Source organism: Diachasma alloeum, unplaced genomic scaffold, assembly GCF_001412515.2.
Source record: "Diachasma alloeum isolate Michigan unplaced genomic scaffold, Dall2.0 Dall_scaffold_00289, whole genome shotgun sequence".
NCBI lineage: Eukaryota > Metazoa > Arthropoda > Insecta > Hymenoptera > Braconidae > Diachasma > Diachasma alloeum.
Window position 1 is genome coordinate 1,049,324 of NW_021680428.1, and position 17,064 is coordinate 1,066,387.

At 34.5% G+C, this 17,064-nt stretch overlaps 3 protein-coding genes across 3 annotated transcripts; 1 reads left to right on the plus strand and 2 right to left on the minus strand.

The window, feature by feature from the left end:
- Positions 1–4,034: 4,034 nt before the first annotated feature.
- Positions 4,035–7,556, minus strand: LOC107038977 (raf homolog serine/threonine-protein kinase Raf). Its single transcript, XM_015258378.1, has 2 exons — positions 6,939–7,556; positions 4,035–5,906 (listed from the first exon to the last, which is right to left on the minus strand). The coding sequence occupies exons 1-2, from the start codon at positions 7,509–7,511 to the stop codon at positions 4,170–4,172; spliced, it is 2,310 nt and encodes a 769-aa protein (XP_015113864.1). The 5' UTR covers positions 7,512–7,556; the 3' UTR covers positions 4,035–4,169.
- Positions 7,557–9,378: 1,822 nt separating this feature from the next.
- LOC107038979 (estradiol 17-beta-dehydrogenase 8) lies at positions 9,379–12,336 on the plus strand. Its single transcript, XM_015258379.1, has 3 exons — positions 9,379–9,497; positions 10,093–10,585; positions 12,032–12,336. The coding sequence occupies exons 1-3, from the start codon at positions 9,458–9,460 to the stop codon at positions 12,246–12,248; spliced, it is 750 nt and encodes a 249-aa protein (XP_015113865.1). The 5' UTR covers positions 9,379–9,457; the 3' UTR covers positions 12,249–12,336.
- A 32-nt stretch (positions 12,337–12,368) lies between these two features.
- On the minus strand, positions 12,369–14,472 carry LOC107038980 (deoxynucleotidyltransferase terminal-interacting protein 2). The gene is made up of 2 exons (XM_015258380.1): positions 14,310–14,472; positions 12,369–13,088 (listed from the first exon to the last, which is right to left on the minus strand). The coding sequence occupies exons 1-2, from the start codon at positions 14,404–14,406 to the stop codon at positions 12,427–12,429; spliced, it is 759 nt and encodes a 252-aa protein (XP_015113866.1). The 5' UTR covers positions 14,407–14,472; the 3' UTR covers positions 12,369–12,426.
- Between the last annotated feature and the right edge of the window lie 2,592 nt (positions 14,473–17,064).

Here is a 17,064-nt window from a genome sequence, read left to right on the forward strand (position 1 = left end):
GATTCGACATCGACTGGTGAACTTGCAAACGGTGGCGCCTGGATTGCTCGATACGCATGCGTTACCCCCTATTTGTTCAACGCTGATACGTGTAATGGGCTTTCTCACAGTGATAATGTGCTTAAAGTGATGATAAGCTCTTGTTGATTTGAGGAAGTTTTGTGGGAGGTCAATGGGGTTTCGCTGAATGGAGAATGTTGAGAGTTGGCCGAGAAAATGTTGCGCGATAATTATCGCAGGAAATGTACAAACTTGCAAGTTCTAAAGGAACAAAATTTATTTGTGAAGTGGTGAGACGAGATAAGACGTTTCCACTTCACGAGAAATTTCTGCCGAAGTTTTTGTATTTTTTAATTAAACTAATCTTGAAGGGGAATACTCAGCAAAATTAAGATGGCCTCGGGAGCACTTTAGCTCCTATTTTCTCAGCCAAAAGGGAACGAAAAAATTTGGAAAATGACTTTAAAAAATTGTTCCTTTTATAGAAACGGAATGCAGCGAGTTTCGGGTGATTTCAAGGTGATGAATAATTTTAAGAAATGTTTAAAAATGCGAAGTGGAGACGCCGCCATCTTTGAAGCTCCTTGCGGCAGAGGGAGGGGCATCTAAACAAGATGGCGGTGACCACATCTGTCAATCACCTTGCATTTTTAAACATTTCTTTAAATTATTTATCATCTTCAGATTACCTTCAACTCGTTTCATTCCATTCCTGGGAAAAGAACAAATTTCTCAAGCTATCCTTCGGATTTTTCCATGCCCTTTTGATTAAGAATTCATGGCGGAGTTTCCCCCACATTTCTGTAGTTTTTTTAAATCCCCATGCCTTTGAAAATCTCAGTTTAAAGTGTGAATACGATTTTCAAATTGAATTCTGAGCAAAATAAATTTGGAATGAGTTTTTTTTATCGAAATCTCATTTGACTAATGTAGAGTCGTTATGAAAAATATCGTTCGCTAATTATCACGGAAGATGTTTTACAAATTATTTGTAACAGAGTGAACGACCTCACCAACTTATTTCCATCAAAACTGATGGGAGGAATCAATCAATATTTAAAAAAAGCCATAAGATCAAGTGAATTTTATTTCTAATCTTCTCAAATACAATAAGAATTTTCATCTGTTCTGCACCTTCAATCCTGGCCCATTATCTCTCTCAGGAGAATCCCTCGAGTCTTTAAGTAACTCACATGCTCCCCACCGCACAGGTGATCGAGTGGAAAAATTATTCTACATAAATAAATAAATAAATTTTTTAAAAATGGGAATGAAATTTCTCACTTCTTCGAGCATTATTACCTTTTCTTTATTCTCTCATTAACGTTAATCTTATGCTTAATAACCCATTATGATATCATTTAGGCCTTCTAGGTTGTGACAAATCGACTAAAAAATGATTTCAGACACGATGATAAATAATAATCGGATACCACCGCAGCCCAGTTATCGGATACCGCGTTTTTATATTATTTGATGAATTTTATGTTTATCTCTGGATTCGTCGAAAAAAAACTATTTCTCCTGAATTCGGCACATTTCTATGATATTACATGTATATATACACACACACACACACACTTCTGGGGAAATATTTCAATAAAATTAATCACCTATCAGCACGCGTGGAAAAATTAGAAGTCCTCGGGATTTAAAAAAAACTACTGAAATGCGGGAAAAACTTTGGGCCGTGAATTCTCAGCCAAAAGGCGATGGAAAAATGTGAACGATAGCTTAAAAAATTTGTTCCTCTCCAGTAACTAGATGAGACGAGTCGGAGATGGATCTGAAGAGAATAAACAATTTTAAAAAGTGTTCAAAAATACGAGGTGGTGGCCAGGTGTGGGCGCCGCCATTTTGATGTACCAACGTGCTTCAAGATGGCGGCGCCTCCACCTCGTATTTTTGAAGATTTCTTGGTATTATTTATCCCCCTTGCCACTTGGTAAAACTCCAGTCCCTCACCCACACCCTCTTAACGTGACCCTATTTTGATTCCCTCCGCTGGAAGTACTTTGATGATATCTTTTCCACTCTCACCCCATGTGGCGTCTTAGAGAGCCCCTCGTCCTCGACCCTTCGGAATATTCACAACTTCTTTAATGAACGCCTTCACTCATCGTATTTCCAGTTTATTTACTCGACTATGAATAAATTATTTTCAAACTGTAGGAGAGTTTAAAAAATATATGACAATTATTGAATGAATTGAAGGGAACTAGTGGGAGAAATTGGAGATTTACTTTTGTTGAACGTCTTAATAATGTAAATAATTCATAAGATTCATTTGTAATAATTACGTTATATTTTGGTTTTCCCTTAGGGGATTTTTGTCTCAGGGAAATAATAAATTGCTCCTATCTATCGAAGAAATATTTTCTGTTTCATGTCAATTTCACCGAATACTTCTCCATTCATGCTTGAATTATACAGATTCGTATTAAAACAATTGCAGTCATTTGCAAACGTTTCGAATACGCAAAGTGTGTTCATCAGTTAATAATTAATTCCGCATAAACAAAAACAGAAAATCAGAATCAAGTCTTAAAACAATAATATTTCAGCTAAATTTGAAAGAATTCTGAGCGGTTGAGTAAATCGCGGTAAATTTAATGAACTTTATTAATTAAATGAGAGGTTGAGGGAAAGAAAAGAACGCGTGCAAAATGGAATGCACTTGTTCAACGAAATAAATTTTTTTTTAAAGAAATCTTTCAGATTTTTTCCATCCCCATTCAGCTGAGAATTCATCAAGTCAATTTTTCTCCGCATTTCAGTAGTTTTTTTACTCTTGAGGACGCCTAAATATTTTCTCACGCGAGTCATTCCCAACGCCCTTTCCTTCGCAAATTAGTGAATACTAATTTGAATTCCTTTTCTCCCACGAATCGTTTTCCTATGGTGATAAACATCATTGGAATACAGATATTTGCACATAATTTATCCAACCGACTGGGTAAAAAAATCTACATCCTCTCGTTATAACACCCCTTACATTATTTCTCCGAACGAAGCTAAGAGAAACAAAGAGCACGAAGAAAAATCATAAGACCAGGAACTTTGATGTATTTCTTCAGAATAACATTATATCACAAGTAAACGACAATTCTCGTTACTTTATTGAATGCTGTTACTGCTAAAAAGTGAGTATATGAATTATTTATATTCTTTTTTTCGAGGATTCTCCCTCATCTTCCCCCAGAAACGAAGATTTTCAAGGGAAATATCAACGAGCACTTCAATATTCTTATGTACACAGAGATACTGCTAGTTTTAACGAACGCTTTTCTGGAGAATTTCCCGTGATGCGTGAGGATTTTTCACTGCACGAGGATGATAAGAACAGTTGTCAAATTGAAGATTATCTTCACGTCACGTGTTTTAAAAAAATCGATAGGAAAACCCGGGGTTTGTGGCAGAAAATTCTGGTGAAATCTCTATTTCATTTGTTTAATTCTGATTTGTCTCGGTTTTTTCATCGATTTTTACGAAAAATCATGCAATTTTGGTTTTTCAATTTTTTTAAATTACAGAATTCAAGAAATGAAATTGAAAAATTGAGGCTAAAAAATTTTTATAGGAAAATCCTTTCAATCTTCATTATATATTGATTCATAAACACCCGAATAGCATAATTTCTGATCAAAATTGCTAGAAAGAATAATTTTCTACTGAATTTCTATTGAAAGTTTTATTAATTTTTATCTTTCTATACAATTTATTCTATCAATATTGTGTCTATAGAAATTCCTCAGCTCAAATTCAATTTTTTTGCAAAACAAAATTGCAGAAAAAATGAGCAAAACGGAATTATTTCGAAAAAAAATTCAATTTTTCTCTAAAACTTATTTCCTAAAAAATAGAAAAAGACAATTTAAAAAATCAGAAAATGTACTTTTTTCATTTTTTCTGCAATTATTATTATTATTATTCAAAAATTTGCAGAAAAAATGTGCAAAATAATATTTTTTCGAATAAATTTTCATCTTTTCACAAAATTGATTTCCTAAAAAATGGAAAAAGCCAATTAAAAAATCAGAAAAATTATTTTTCACTAAAATCCTCAAAAAAAACAGAATTTTCCAACAAATTCCCCAGGTTTCCCCCTAAATTCTCCCCCCATAATACCATTAAAATAGTCTTTCGTGATGTAGAATAGTCTCCACCCCTTAAATATTCCCCCCAATGGGACAAAACGGAAATGCGCCAAACTGAAAATTAACAGGTGTCTTGGGTGACGCACAAGCATAAAGAAAATCATCAGACTGCAATTGAGTCCTATTAAGATTGGGCTCCGACGTGGACCTAGTAATTTTCGGTAAACCCCTGATGAGTCCCTCAAGATTGCCATGAATTTGCCTGAATATGGGTCTCTCATCCCTGGAGAATTTGATGCACTCCTCGGTGAGACGTTTGAGTACCTTGGGTGTGTCGGACCTGAGTTTATTCAAATCAGGTTTTAAGTAGCCCCTCCCCACCTTATACAGTATTTGGTCCTTATTGTTAATATTTGAATAGGGCAATTGTCCAGCGAGAAGTTCGAAGAGAACGACCCCGAAGGCGTAGACATCGGACTGAAAGCTGTAGGGATTTTTCTCGTCCATTCTGATGACCTCGGGTGCCATCCAGAGGATGGAGCCAGTGGGCTGATTGGACTGTTGAGTCCCAGACCACCTGGTCTTGGCAGTGGCCAGTCCAAAGTCCCCAATCTTCACAGTGAGATCGTCATGAAGAAAGATGTTGTTGCTCTTCAAGTCCCTGTGAATGATGTTCTTGGCGTGAAGGTAATCCATCCCCTGGGCGGTCTGCCTCCCAATCTCGATGAGGGTCAGCAGCTCGAACTTGGACTCGAACACGTGGAGATGCTTGTAAAGAGAGGAGCCCTCGCACCACTGGGTGACAATGGCCAGCTGTGGCTTGCTGACGCAGCCCATGAACAGCAGAATGTTGACGTGACGAGTCTTCCTCAGAACGGCGACTTCGTTCTTGAAGGCTTGCAGCTGCGAGGTGGTGGGTATCTTGACGTTGAGGGTCTTGACAGTGACAGGGCCATGCCAGTGGGCCTTGTAGACAGTCCCAAAGGAGCCAGAGCCAATCCTGGGACCCACTAGGATCTCGTCAGCTGGGATTTCCCAGTCCTCGATGGACTCCCTTGGAGCCAGGAGATTCTTCGATGACTCGTCAGCTGACTTGGCTCTCGGTCGTTTTGGTCGCAGTGTGCTGGTGGGACTTGCTTGGGTCGACTGGCTGTGCTTCGTTGGACTGCAGCTTGGTGACACTGGCGACTGGCCTGCCTCCACTGGGCGATTTAAACTCTGAGATCTCGAGTAGTCGTCCACCATTATGGGCTCACCCCCTGGTTTAACCATGTTGAAGCAGACGTTTGGCGCTGAACTCGATCTGTCCTGCTGGGCCAGGGTTCTGGGGTGCTTCTGACGCGAGGGACCCAGTGATGGCGACATACTTCGGTTGAAGGTGTAGCCCGAGGGGAGAATTCCAGTTGTTGCCTCCGGATTGTGCGCCAGTAATGCACGAAAATAATCGTCCAACATTCGCACTTGGGTGCACAGGGGTGGAACACCACCAGTGCATCTCTGGTGGAATTTGTAGTTACAGGTACGACAGTAGAAACCTTGGAATAACAATTTTCTACAGCACTCGCAGAAGGCCAGGGAGAACCAGGTCTTGCGCACGAAATTGTGGGACATTGAGGTGGCTATGGGAAATTTGTCAGATATCTCGACGGATATTTCGTCACACTCCAGGGACGATATGTCTGTGTCCCAGGGGATTGGGTGCTTTGAACCGTCTGGGTCCAGTATGTACACGATACACATCTCCGTTGTTAAGTTGCGGAGCTTCATTGCTTTTGCTAGGGCGTCACGGAGCGCCATTCCCTCTCGCACCTGCGGGGAAGATAGGGGGAGCTTAGTGGGGTGGGAATTTCAGGCGCGAAATCATTTTAGTGAGAAACCTGGGGTGAACCACGCACGATAAAATTTAATAGAAAATCCTATCGAATTCGACAGACAACATTCAATGGAAAAAGTCAACAGGATTCGATTTTTCTATATCACTTATTCTTTTCGTGTATTTTCTGTAGAATTTGCTCGACTCAAATTTTCTGGGTTTTTTTCAGTCTATTTTTCTTTGCTTATCATCAAGAAAATCAAACGAAAAAACTTGGAAAGTTCGAGCCGAGGAAATTCTATAAAAAATGTCGCAATAGAATAAGTTATAGAAAAATTGAATTCTATTGACTTTTTCTACTGAATATTTTCTATTGAACATTTCAATAGAAATTCAATAGAATTTTCTAACGAATTCGATAGGTTTTTCTATTAAATTTTTTCGTCCGTGACAGGCTCTTTCTAAAATTAAAAAATCATCTAAAGGGGAATATGACGGGCTCCAGGCCTTCAAGGATATTTTAATTGGCAGAAAAAAATTTTTTGATGTCAAAGTAACGAAACTGAGAATGATTAAATACAGTAGTAAAAATTTAAAATCTTTTTTCATTTAAAAAAAATTAATATTAAAAAATTGCACAATTTCCAATTGAAATAAATAACTAAATAAAAAAAACATCAGACTTTGCTTCTAAAATTTTTTTCAACGTGACCCACTAACAAATACCCCAATAATAGTGATCAAGTGACACTTTTGCTATAAAAATTATTCAGTATAAATTTCGTAATTTAAAAAAAAAAATTCAATAAAAGAATTTAATACTTAATAATTGCATAATTCCCACTAGAAATTAGCAAAAAAAACAAAAACAATTTTTTAACAAAAAAAACTCTAAATATAAAAAATTGCATAATTTCCAATCCAAATGAATAAATAAATAAACAAATAAATAAAGCATGAGATTAGCTATTAAATTATTTTTCAAAATGACCCACTAACAAATAATGGAGCAATAATGCTGAAGTTACCTGTACACTTGTTCTCTGTTGATTGGGCAAGTGTGCCCTGAGTAACGATTTGAGAGGTGTTCTCGGGCACTTGTACCGCTCCGATAATTGCAAATCATCACAACCGGATGTACCACTACTTGCCGAATTGAGTAGTTCATTGAGCTTGTGCTCTTTAGATTCCAATTCATGAAGTTTACTTGTTAATTCTTGATACTCAGTCAGGTATATCGAGGGTGGATGCTGGAATGCAGCGAAACGGCTGTTCAACGCATCAATATTCTGTCTTGTCACGTGTATGACATTTTGAATATTTCGTAATTCATACCTGACTGGATCAGTATCAATATAAGCATCATCGGGATCACTGATATCTCCCTCATAATGTTGGTTGTTGCCGCGATGTGACGGTGAAGACATAACGCATCCAACAACTTTATTGTATTGCGACTTTTTAATGTCGCAATTGTTGATAACTTGTCGACGGTTGAACGTAATATCGTCTGTGACGACGACACACCACGGACCGTTCGATCTCGACGATATTTGGTTATCATTGACCGAGTTGAATTTCGATACGCCGATTACGGCCATATTACAACTTGGTGAACCATTGTGGGCGATTAACCCAACCTACTGCGTCGATTTATTCGCGCAACTGGACTCCTGTAAACTGGAATGCGGCTCTACCAACCCTACGGTGTGCCATGCATTTTTTATTTTGCGGTCGGACACCTGGGGGACTGCCTTATCGACGGGAATTGCGCGGGGAATTCGAAATTCTATAGCCGATGCTATTGGATTTCTATAGGAAATTCTATTTGCGTTGTGTAATGAATTCCGTTCCACTAGGAATTTTTTATGGACGTGTTTAGTAGAAACTATTCTATAGAAAAATTTTCATCGTTCTATAGAGAGTTCTATAGAATTCCTCCACGGGAATTTTCCATATTTTTGCAGCTGTATTTTGCGTATCTTTTTATTTTTTTTAAATGAGTCGAAGAATTTCTATAGAAAATTCTATTGGGTTTCTATAGAAAATCCTATTGGATTAGACTATTCTATAGAAAAATTTTCATAGTTCTATAGAGAGTTCTATAGAATTCCTCCACGGGAATTTTCCATATTTTCGCAGCTGTATTTTGCGTATCTTTTTATTTTTTAAAATGAGTCGAAGAATTTCTATAGAAAATTCTATTGGGTTTCTATAGAAAATCATATTGGATTAGATTATTCTATAGAAAAAATTTCATCGTTCTATAGAGAGTTCTATAGAATTCCTCCACAGGAATTTTCCATATTTTCGCAGCTGTATTTTGCGTATCTTTTAATTTTTTTTAAATGAGTCGATGAATTTCTATATAAAATTCTATTGGTTTTCTATAGAAAATTCTATTGGATTATACTATGCTATAGAAAAATTTTCATCGTTCTGTAGAGTTTTATAGAATTCCTCCACAGGAATTTTCCATATTTTCGCAGCTGTATTTTGCGTATCTTTTAATTTTTTGTAAATGAGTCGAAGAATTTCTATAGAAAATTCTATGGGTTTTCTATAGAATATTCTGTTGGGTTTCTATAGAAAATCCTATTGGATTTCTAGAGAAAATTCTATCAGTTTTTCGGCGATTCTTTTGAAGAATTCCGCTTCACTGCGCGTTTCTAGATAGATATGTTCAATAGAAATTATTCTATAGAAAGAATTTCATCCTTCTATTGAACCATTTCCTATAGGAATTCCTCGACATGAATTTTCAAAGTATTTTCCGCTATTTTTATTCTACTTTCGTTAAAAAAATTAAGTCAAGGAATTTCTATAGAAAATTTCATTAATTTCGATTGAATTTCTATAGACAATGCTATTAATTTTTGGCGGGTTCTATTGAGGAATTCCGCAGCTTTACTGCGCGTTTTGTTAAATAGAAAATGTCCAATGGAAACTGTTTCATGGAAAAAATCCGCGGCGCTTTCTCTGATAAATTCTATTGAATTTATATCGTAAGTCTATAGATGAAATTCAGTCAATAGATTTTCATTTTTCTATAGCAATTCCTGTGCATAAATTTTCCAAATTTTTTTCTGCAATTTTTTTATTTGTTTTTAATAACAAATCCAAGAAAAGAAACTTCAAATAAATAAAATAAATTAAATCTATTTTATAGAAGGAGACGATAGAGTTTATCTTTCTATAGAACTCATTCCAAAAAAATTTTGACATTTATTTAAATTTTCAAGTCTACTCTCCCTGGGGTCCCTAGGCACCTCCCACATCACCACAATCCAGCGCTAAAATTTGAAAGGCAAATTATCCAGACACTATTCCGCGATTTTTCCTCTTTGAATTGAGTTTCCTCCATCTAGGGAGTTTGAAAACCGCAATAATTAGAGGCACCAACCGAATCTGACAAATTCGCAAAGCGTTAATGACGAGAAATAATTCAATGGACTTTGACCGCTTGTGGCGAGTGAAGGTGGCGTTCTATTTCTATCCCTTCCAGCATTTGGATAGTAAAATAAAAATAAAATATTGACAGACTGAAATGTCGAACCTTCTGAGAGGACAACTTGCCTTCATCACAGGTTCGAATGAAGAATATTGAAAAAAATAATGATAATTCAAATCTAATGAAGAGCATTCAAAACATGATCATCCAATTTGAATCCAGAATACTTAAAAAACAATAATGGGTTTTAAAAGTCTTCATGTTTTGCTCTTGACGCATGATGCGTTATCTTAATCTATTCCTTATCAATCCGCATGATTTTGTTGCCTTTAATAATTTTATTTAAAAAGTTACGGACGTTTATTAATTTTACGAAGAAATTTAATGACTTTTATTGAACTTTGGAAGATTAGAAGAGAAATAATTATAAAATTGTCATTATTAACATTAAAAAAATGAAAATTAATTTAAAAAATAAATAAATCAAATTAATAAAATTGCATTAGATTCGGCTAAATTTTATGAATTATAGTAAAGTTTAAATAAAAAATTATGATAAAGTGCAATTAGTTTTAATTTTTCTTCACTCTATTTTTCTTTTCTTTTAATCAAAAACATCAAATGAAAGGCTCAGAAAATTTGAGACGGGGAAATTTCAGAGAAATATCTCAATAGAATAAGTTGTACAGAAAAATCTAATAAATAATAAATATTCTTTTAAAAAAAATCAGGAGCTGGCGGCGGAATAGGAAGAGCTGTCTGTCGAGCCCTAGCAAAAGAGGGTGCGGACATAATCGCTGCGGATGAAAATATCAGAACAGCCAAAGAAACAATTTCTGATTTAACGAGTTCCAATCACTTACCCATTCAAATCGATGTGTCGAATGCTGCGAGTGTAGACGATGCCCTGAAAAAAGTTGTCGGTCATTTCTCTCGGGCGCCAACGATTGTGGTGAACGCCGCTGGGATAACTAGAGACAATTTTTTGCTCAAACTCCCTGTGGAAGATTTTGAGAAAGTCATAGATGTCAATTTGAAGGGGACGTTCCTCGTGACTAAAGCCTGTGTCAATTCGATGATCGAGGGAAATGTCTCTCGAGGGGGTTCTGTAGTCAATATTGCTTCGATCGTTGGGAAGACTGGGAATATTGGACAGAGTAATTACTGCGCATCGAAGGCTGGAGTGGAAGCTTTCACGAAAACTGCTTCTATGGAATTTGGAAAGTATGAAATTAATTTTGGAAGGAGAGCAGATTGACAATTTTTAGATGTATTTCAATTACGTGGTTTTAATGGATAGAGTATTGCGATACGGACGGAAAAAATTGAATTCAATTTTTCTATACAATTATTCTGTTGAAATATTTTCTATAGAAATTCCTCGACTCAAATTTTACGAGTTTTTTTATTTTTCTGAGTGAAAGGAGAAGAAAAATAGAGGGGAAAAACTTGAGAAATTCATGTCGTGGAATTTTTTTTCTATAGACATTCAATAGATTTTTTTATTAAATTCGATGGGAAATTCTTGTGGATTTCTGAATTTTTTTCAATAGAAATGTTCTATAGGAATTCAATAGAAATTCTATAGATTTTTTTTTAACGAATTCGCCAGAGAATTCTTCTGGATTTCTGCGCTTTCTTCAATAGAAATCGTCTATAGAAAATATTCTATAGAAAGAACCAATAGAATTCAATTTTTCTAGACTTATTTTCTAAACGTATTCTATTGAGACATTTTCTATAGAAATTCCTCGGCTCAAAATTTCCAAGTTTTTTATTTGATGTTTCGTCTAGTGAAAAAAATATATAGAAAAAAAAAATTGACAAATTCATGTCCAGGAATTCCTATAGAAAATGTCTCAATAGAAAAACTTGTACAGAAAAATGGAATTCTACCGATTTTTTCTATAAAATATTCTATTGGAAATTTTCCATTAAAAAAACGCGCAGTAAAACTGCGGAATTCTTCAATAGAATCGGCCAGAAAGTAATAGAATTTTCTATAGAAATCCAATAGAAATCCTATTGCAAGAAACCACTCGGATTTCTCTTTGAAAATGCAAGTGTTCAACCAGTGTTAGACCAAATGAATCGGAATACCCTCGGTGAAATGGGTCTTAGCTCAAGAGATTTCCAGGATTCGGCTGATTGAGGGGTACTGGTACAAATACAAAACTCAACTCGTGGCCTTTCGTTTTCCAAATTAACAGAATCAATTGGTTTTGACTCACGACCAAGCCCCTTTTAACGATGAATGTGTCTTCTTTTAATTTATCTTTTCACACTATAATTTTTTTATCGAATTCACTAAATTTCTTAATGAAATTCAGAGATTAATGTAAAAAAATTGAATGTGAAGCGATTTTCATTTCAATTCATCTTTTGAATGCTGCAAAGTAATATAAAAAATTATTTCAGTAGCGAAGTGGTAAACCGGTTTAAATCGACTCATCTCCCAGTTGAGTTTTTGAGGAATATTTCCGAATCTAAGGGAGATAGCGAAATTTTTGTAATGACATTTGTTGTAGCACTCAATCGGCTCTACAAAAAACGTTATAACAACAATTTCCCTATCTCCCTTAGATTCCGAGATATTCATTGAAAACTGGTCACTAGTCAAAATTGACTTTTACCGTTTTACCACTTGGCTACTGATTTCATCTTCATCAGGTTCGGAGTGAGGGTAAACGCAGTGCTTCCAGGCATAATCGAGACTGCGATGATCGAAACAATCCCCAGCGAAGTGAAACAAATGTTCAAGAGCAAAATAGCACTTGGGAGAATGGGAAAACCAGAAGAAGTCGCCGAATTAGTGCTGTTCCTGGCCTCTCCCCAGAGTTCCTACATCAACGGAGCATCCGTCGAGATAACAGGAGGGATGCACTAGCCACCTCCAGCCCTTAATAAAAAAACAATTCAATTTAATTTTCAAAACATAAAAATGAAACTCATATTTTTTCAATAAAAAAAAAATCTTTTCTCCAGAAAAATAAATGATCTATTTTTAAATACAAAAATTATTTTATTCAATTCTTTATGCAGCCCCAAAAATACATATCCAAAAATTATTTCTTCTTCCCCTTCAATTTTCTCGCATGTCGATGAGCCTTGTAATGCATCTGCCTCTTCTCATCAACGATTTCCTTGTACTTTCGCTTATTATATTTGGCGAATTCAGCGTCAGCCATCAGCTCATCAACGATCGTTCGCTTCCTCTCCTTCTTCGTCAGTCTCCCGTGATAAAAGTCCAGTGGACTGTCCACAACTTTTCCAATTTGGAAGAATTTCGGAAGCGCCTTGACATCGTTCTTCTTGTAAAATTGCTTCGGATCCAGAACAGATCGCATTTGAATGATCTCAAGGTCATGCTTGACTTCGTCAGTCATCTCTGTCGCTGGGAGGTTGAACCATTTCTTCCCTTTAGATCGTTCACGCTCTCTCTCAGCTCTCGCTTTCCTCTGTCTCCTGCTTATTTCGTATTTTGGGACGTGAGTTAATTTCTCGAATCCTGGCTTTATCGCTGTTTTCTGGAGGATTTTATCCACTGGGTCGACCGCCCGCGACAGTTCCTCGACGTCGAGAGCCTTCGGGGCTGGAGATTTCTTCGATTTCGTCGTCTTCCAGCCCATGTCAGCTTCGAACTCGTCTAGGTCGATGTCGTTGATTGCAGGGGCTTTCGCTTCCTTTTTGGATTGCTTTTTTAGTTTTATTCGCGCGGGGTCTAGGTCTGAAAAATCATGGGACGTACGAAGACGTTTAATGGAGGTGAGAAGACTATGGGAATTTTATTTTAAAATTCTATTTGTTTTTGCGAGAATTATAGAAGAAATTATGTCTTTTACGTGGGGTTCTCAACAGATATTTGCAATATCTGTGAAACAATATAAAAAAGTATGAAGATGTTGATTTTTTCATGTAACTCGTTCTAGTGGGAGTATTTCTATAAGAATTCTTGAAGAATTTTTTTTTCTTGAGTTTTATTTGGAGAAAGATATAAAAAATCAGAAAAAAAATTCGTAAAAAATCGGAAAAAATTCTAGGGGTTTCGATGCGAAATTCTATTATGACAAATAAATGAAAAGGCAACGAAAATACTTAATAATAAGAAATTCTATTGAATTTTTAATGGAGTTCTATGAAAAGTTTACTAGAAAATTTATTAGAAAATTCTATTTGTTTTTATGTCATTTCTACTGGAAATTATGTCACTTTCACGCGGAGTTTTCCATAGATATTTGCTCATACAAAAAAGTATAAAGATGTTGATTTTCGCATACAACTCATTCTTTTGGAATTATTTATACAAGAACTCTTAATGGAAAATTTTCGATTTTTCTTCTTGAGGTTTATTATGCAAAACAATTGAAAATGTAACACAATAATTTCATAAAAAATTCTAGTGTTTCTACAAGAAAGTCTATGGGAGAGCTAAAAGAATTTTATTAGAAAATTCTATTTGTTTTTATGTCATTTCTACTGGAAATTATGTCACTTTGACGCGGAGTTTTCAATAAATATTTGCTGATACAAAAAATATAAAGACGTTGATTTTGTCGTATCACTCATTCTACTGTTTTCTTTCTTAAGTTTTATCATAAAAAAAATAAAAAGGCAACGAAAAAACTTGTAAAATTTATGCTGACGAATTTCTATTGAAAAATAAAATTTTCTAGATTTTTTTCTACCAAACATCTCTTGACAAAATGACAGAGTAAAATTGTACAATCTTCAATAAAATTAGCAGAAGAAATCGACTGAATTTTTTAATAAAATTTCAATAAAACTAGAATGGAATTCTTATAGACTATTATTATTAAATTATTATTTGTCAAAAACCAATTCAATAGAATTTCTTGAAGAATGCACTAGGTTTTTCTATCAAATTTTTTCCTACGTGGACATAACCTCAAAATACATTCCATTTATTTGTACTTTATGTTATCCTCACCAGATCCTTCGAAATCCACATCATCATCACTTTCGATTAACTTTTCCCTGTTTCCAAGATCCGATTGACCCGCAGTATCGAAGAACATTAGAGCCATTGTTTATGTTGAAGAACAACAATGTGCTCGCAATGAACGAATGGCCCGGACTGACGTCAGGAGGGGGGCGAGGGGGAGGGGGCAGTGGATAGGGTGGGGGGAGCCCTTGGATACCACTTCCAGGAAAAAAAATTGCATGGGGTTTTATCAACATGTTTTATTGGTGTTTATAAACCGTTTCCTGTTTCACAATTAATTAATTTTACGTACGATGGAAATTAGTGGAAAAAAATAGATTTAGAAAAACGGGTTATTGTTTGGAATAAGGAAGCAGCCACGGAAATTCTAATAAAATATAGAAATTGGCGAATTCTATAGAAAATTCTATTGCATTTCTATAGAAAATTCTTTTAGTTTTTGGCCGGTTCTATTAATTCATTTTTTTTATAGAAAATGGGTAATAGAAATCATTTTTTAGAAAAAATCAGTAGAATTTTATTTGTCTAGACTTTTTCTGTTGAGAAATTTTCTATAGAAATTCCTCGACTTGAATTTTTCCATTTTTTTCCATTCTATTTTTCTCCCCTTTTCAGTGTACAAATCGAACAAAAAACTCGGAAAATATGAGGCGAGGAATTTTTAAGGAAAATATTTAATAGAATAAACTGTATCGAAAAATAGAATTTTATTGAATCGGCCTAAAACTAAATTAAAAAGGAAGTTTAATTAAAATTTATTACGATTTTCCAACAAATTCTCCAGATATTTCTATGAAATTTTTCGGGCCCAAATAAGTTCATTTTATTGAAACTTTCATTTTCATTGAATTCAGAGTTTTTTAATATAAACGAAAGCATTATTTCTCATGAGAAATTCAGCTAGAATTTTATTAGAAGTCTATAACAATTCTAGTGAAATTCTATAATGAATTCCATTTCTTGTTCGTCGATTTTTAAAAAAGTCTAATAACAGATTTTTATTTTTGTATAAGAATTCTTAGGCCCGAATTTCCGTAGTTTTATTTCTTGAATTATTTATTAATGCCCAAGAATTTCTACAGAAAAACCTCAAAAGAATAGTAAAATCTAAATTAATATTTTTTCAATAAAATTTTATACAATTCGCTCTGGAAATCAGCGCGAAAATGAATAGATTTTCGAACGGAATTACAACAGAATTTCAGAAACAATTAAATATTTGGTCCTCGCATTTTTAAATTTCAGAATTATTTGTTAATTTTAATTATTTTTCAATTTACATAATTTTAATTATTTTTTAATTCATACCTAGGGATAAACCAATTATCAGCGGTTATTCCAGACCCCCGAAAGTCGAAAAAAATGAGTCCCATAAGGCCCTCTTTTGTGTTGCCTGAATACCGAACGCCACATCCGGTCTTTTTTGAATATCATGGTCGTTCGCAATCCATAACTGCTCCATTTTCCATAAATACCCACTCTTGCGCGTGAGAAAGAGAATACAAAGGTGAAACTTTATGAAATTCTTTTGCTTCGACAACGAAACACTCAAACAAATCCATTTGTTCATTTATGGATGACTGACTGTTACATTTAATTAATGACAGAAATAAAATTCAGTAGCTGAATAGCTTCACTCACTATAAACTCGATAAAACGGAATGAATAAAAGCGAATAAAATTGCGAATAAAAAAAATCAACCGATAATTGAAGAATGAAAGCACTTCGTTTATTAATTATTTCATCGCGTCAAGTAAAATGATTTCGAAGGCATAATGCCGCAGGTAATAAATGGCAATCATGGAAAGCTTGGGTAATCCAAGATGATAAGAATATTCCATTTACTGCACGTCAGGCGGATCAATGTTAATTACTACATGGTGCATTTTTCAGTAATTAAGCACTATCAAGGCTCATGGATTTCTTGATGAAGATATTTGTGAATAAACTAATGAATGAACAAGTAAATAATTGAGTAACTAATAAATAAATAAGAACACAAAATTAAATATAATGAATATAATGAATAACTTGATGAATAATCAAATTAATAAAATATGGCGAATAAATAAATGATTGTGAATAAAGTTGTTTAAATAATTATGAAATGAGGGGATGAAGTGGATAAAACTTTAGGTAAATGAATTTTCCATATATCAAAATTTCTGAACCCGAAAAAACTGCAAAAAAAATTACGTGTCTCCCTCTCAAAAAAAAACAACGTGCATAGAAATAAAGATTTCTCCATTTTCCCGATTTAACATTGTCGTAGAAAAAAATCTGGAAAAAACCTAAATTTTCCAATAAAATTTCCGCAAGGGAAATAGACTTCTCCACTAAATTATCTAATAAATATTTATTCACCTTATTTATTCATCTCTTCGGTATTGCCAGCATTTGTTTATTTTACATAACGTCAACATAACGTCAATTATATAAAATTCTATCTAAATTCACCTTTTAATTGAATTCACCTCTGACTTTTCCAATAAACAAATAAATCCTCTAAAAATCTCCCCCGAAATTCCCCACTAAATTATCTACTAAATATTTATTTACCTTATTTATTCATCTCTTCGGTGTTGCCAACATTTCTTTATTTTACATAACGTCAATTATATAAATTTTTTTCCAAATTCACCTCTGACTTTTCCAATAAACAAATAAATCCTCTAATTTGACCCCCAAAAATCCCCCAAAAAAAATTAAAAACTCATCTGAAGGCCCCTCCCCTCCAAA